At 37.6% G+C, this 3,890-nt stretch overlaps 1 protein-coding gene across 1 annotated transcript in view; it reads left to right on the top strand.

The window, feature by feature from the left end:
- LOC108756269 (zinc finger protein Gfi-1b-like) overlaps nucleotides 1–2,696 on the top strand; it is a 4,076-nt gene extending 1,380 nt beyond the window's left edge. The window contains 2 exon segments of the mRNA XM_018499934.1: nucleotides 384–1,158; nucleotides 1,451–2,696. Coding sequence (XP_018355436.1) covers nucleotides 384–1,158; nucleotides 1,451–2,303 — 1,628 coding nt within the window. The 3' untranslated portion in view covers nucleotides 2,304–2,696.
- The last annotated feature ends 1,194 nt before the right edge of the window (nucleotides 2,697–3,890 follow it).

The following is a 3,890-nucleotide window of genomic DNA, read 5'->3' as shown; positions in this document are numbered from 1 at the left end:
ACACATACATTATCGATACTTAAAATCTATGGTTCACGTTACGTATACTATAAATTTCCAATACCGGTAGTATATATCGGAATATGACCGTTATTAAGCACTGCATCTATTTCTCGTGATTAAATTGTTGTTAATATAAATAAAATGTAATGTTTAAAAAAAACTCATTTTGATTAAAAATTTGAGATTAGCTTGATTTTACACGACTTTGATACGATTATTTGCACAAAATCAAGCGCAAATCTAAATATAGAAATTCGGAAATATATAATCATAAACAGAATCATACGTTCAGCGGAACAAAGAATTAATTATGTTATTTATATTAATTTTATTTTTATTAATTTATCAAGATGTAATTAATGTTTTTTTTAATTTTTTAGGTGCAATCAGTATGCCAACCGACATCGTAGTTACGTCGGCCTCGGCCACGGTTTCAGAGGAGACAAGCAGAGGTCGGGACCTAAGCCTTGGACAGTCTCCAAGATCAGGTCCCTCTTCTGCAGCCTCGTCATCCTCCAGTTCTAACGCGGCGTCAACCTCAAGAGGATTTGATCCATCTAGCACTCTCGCCTATCATCATCACCGCCATAGCTTGGTAACTGGTCTGGGTCATGCTCATCACCGAGAATCATCAGCCTTTGTGCCTGTGGTGCCTTCAAGATTACAACTCACTCCGTATCCAGGTGAAATACATCCCCATCTACCCGGACCACCGCCCTCTTCCTCATCGTCATCGAATTCGGAACATGAAGTCGGCCCTGAATCTTCAGTAGCCAGAAAAAGCTCCTCGAGTTACGATATTATGGCGATGATGGCCGACAAGAGAAAAGAATTGGCGAGAGGTCTTTTATTACCACCGCATCCTCTCCTTGAGCCACCTGGGTATCCGGTATTTGCCGGCCCTTTTCCAGGCAGTTCCGCATTGTATCCCCCAGGTGGTCCATTAGCCCATCAGCATCTGGATCGAAGGTTACTCAGAGCACCTGGCAGGGCATCTAGACCGAAGAAACAGTTTATTTGTAAATTCTGTAATCGACAATTTACAAAATCATACAATCTTCTTATTCATGAGAGGACTCATACTGATGAAAGGCCGTATTCTTGTGACATATGTGGCAAGGCGTTCAGGCGGCAGGATCATCTTAGGGATCACAGGTACAATACATAGTTTCTTGTTAAATTAATTAGAATCAATTGGTTGAATTAAATAAATTAGCTTCATGTAAAAAGAATATGATAAATTAACTTATTTAAATTTTTATTGTATATTTATATTGTATCAAATTTGTTTTGTAATATTAAGTATCTGCAATAAAGATAACAAATAAATAAGAGATAAAAATAAAATGAGGATACAATTTTTAAAACTTTGAATTATAATAAATAGAATGTAAACTTTTCTATTTATTAACTATTGTTATTTTTTGATTTTTATTTGTTTCCTTAGGTATATCCACAGTAAGGAGAAGCCTTTCAAATGTGGTGAATGTGGTAAGGGCTTTTGTCAGAGTCGTACTTTAGCAGTTCACAAGATTTTGCATATGGAAGAATCTCCACACAAATGCCCTGTTTGCGCGAGAAGTTTTAATCAGCGTAGTAATCTCAAGACGCATCTTTTAACGCACACGGACCACAAACCTTACGAATGTACGTCATGCGGCAAAGTATTCCGCAGAAATTGCGATCTCAGGAGACACGCACTGACACATGCCGTGGGCGACGTTCCTCCAGAGGCATTAGAAGAGGCATTGAGGGACGATGATAGTCCCGAAGAGGATTGCCCTGAGCCTGGGCCATCTTCCTCATCGACGTCCACAACACCGTCCGTATCTTCTGCATCTTCTAGTTCAACTGGATATCCTTCCCAATCTTCAGTCCCACCATCTACGCCTACAGCATCGGCCTCAGCACCACCTCTTCCTCAGAGACCTCAACTTCAGATTAGAAGGGATTTATTACCCGCTGTGAAAACATCAACGGTGACCAGCGGAGCTACTGCTCCACATTCTGTCACCCAAAATCCACCGGCTGCCCTTCCACCACCACCCCCACTCATTTTGGCTTCTTACCGACGAAGAATTGGCTCTCCAGGTCCTTCCAGAGTATTTCTAGAACTTCAAGAGCGTGAACGCGAGAGAGAACGAGAGATGGAGCAAAACAGAGAAAGAGAACGTAACAGAGAACGTGACAAGGAAATAGCTAGACCACCGAGAGCACCAACACCACAACCACCACCACCACCACCTAGACCTGCACCAGCACGTCAAGGTTTTACCATTGCGGATATAATGGGTCGATAGAAAATTTGTCGCAGGTAGTTTTCCTGTGCTTGAATTTCTCTTTTATATAGGCTTTACGGATTACACGAAGAAGAGATATTGGTCTTCACAAAGTATAGTCTTTCTAAAGATTCTATGAATTCTATGATATTTTTGGAATGCATAAGAATATGGCTAATAACTTGTTAAATTTGTCGAAAAATCTTATTTGTATGTTATTTATGCATATGTTATTGCAACGCATTTTTCATGTAAATATAAGAGAATTTAAATGAGAGAGTTTAAACATAAGCAGGCGAGAAAGATATCTTCATAATTTTTTTAAAATTTTGAGTGCGTGCGCAATTCTAAAATAGTTATTAGATTCGAAAAAATTTAACCCTCTCAATCCAAAACTATTAGGCATAATTAGATAATATATGCATATGTTTGTATGCTATTCTGTTATGCCCAATATATAAGTAATAATATAGAGAAATGAATTATAAAATTATAATTTTGTATACGGATTCACATAATAAATATTTACAAAATAATAATTTTACATATTATAAAAATTATGTATTATATATTAAATAAGATAATTTTTCAAAAATACGTAACAAGAAGATATTTTCATTATTACATAACTTTGAATGCAATATTGAGAAATAATTTGTTAGGAATGAGAGAGTTAGAATAAATGTATACCAAAAATGTGCCTTAATAGTTTGTCGTTAAAAAAACAGGTGCTCTCACTTCATGCTACAGTTGTAGAAGCCACAATACTTTCTGCGACACGCGTGAATCACACGATAACGATATGATAGGGAAAATGGAAGTGCAGAAGATTATTAAGGAAACTGCAACTACGACGAAGTCGTATTCTTTTGTCCCGCAGTTATTCGAGAGAGGGGATAATGCAAATTTTGCGGTCGGGGTAATAACCTGTGCCTGTGCCACCGTGGCAGGTGCAATACGGCTTTGTACCTGCTCGATCCGCGCGCGAAATACCTGCTCCTTGCTACTGCTGCCGTTGCTTTTCCCTTCTAAAAATATTCCGACCCTAGACGAATATCAATATTTTTTTCTTTCCCTTCTCCCCTCCCTCCCAACCCTGTGCCCTCGACTCGAACAAGCATTAATGGTCCTTTTGTGAGAGACCCAAACTGTGTTGAGACCCAAACTGTGTACCGTCCGATCGCAAAGAAGACCCTTTCGGACTACGCATCTAACACCTACAACACAAAGGTATACTTTCTTTTCAGTGGATTTTAAAGAATCCAGTATTAGAACGATCCATCGAATGTACATTCTAGAATAGCTTTCCGTTTTGAAAACGTCCATTGTGATTAAATAAAATTTCGAATGATCTGACCAACTATGTGTTAACGCGCGTTATGGATGAAGAATACAACATAATCGGGTACAAAATATACTCTATGCTTGAAATGATATTTAATAATAATAATGTATTGTCGTCTTTCTTAATTATAAAGTACATAGATTTTTATAAATACTGAAAATTCAATATTCCGTTAAGGACTGTCTAAAAGCAAACAATCATTTCCACAACGCTTTGTTTTGCGCGAGATTATTAGAAATAAATTAAATTAAATTCTATTCTTT

The sequence above is a fragment of the Trachymyrmex septentrionalis genome, unplaced genomic scaffold (genome assembly GCF_001594115.1).
Source record: "Trachymyrmex septentrionalis isolate Tsep2-gDNA-1 unplaced genomic scaffold, Tsep1.0 scaffold97, whole genome shotgun sequence".
In the NCBI taxonomy this organism is placed as follows: domain Eukaryota; kingdom Metazoa; phylum Arthropoda; class Insecta; order Hymenoptera; family Formicidae; genus Trachymyrmex; species Trachymyrmex septentrionalis.
This window is presented reverse-complemented; position numbering and strand designations above follow the sequence as displayed.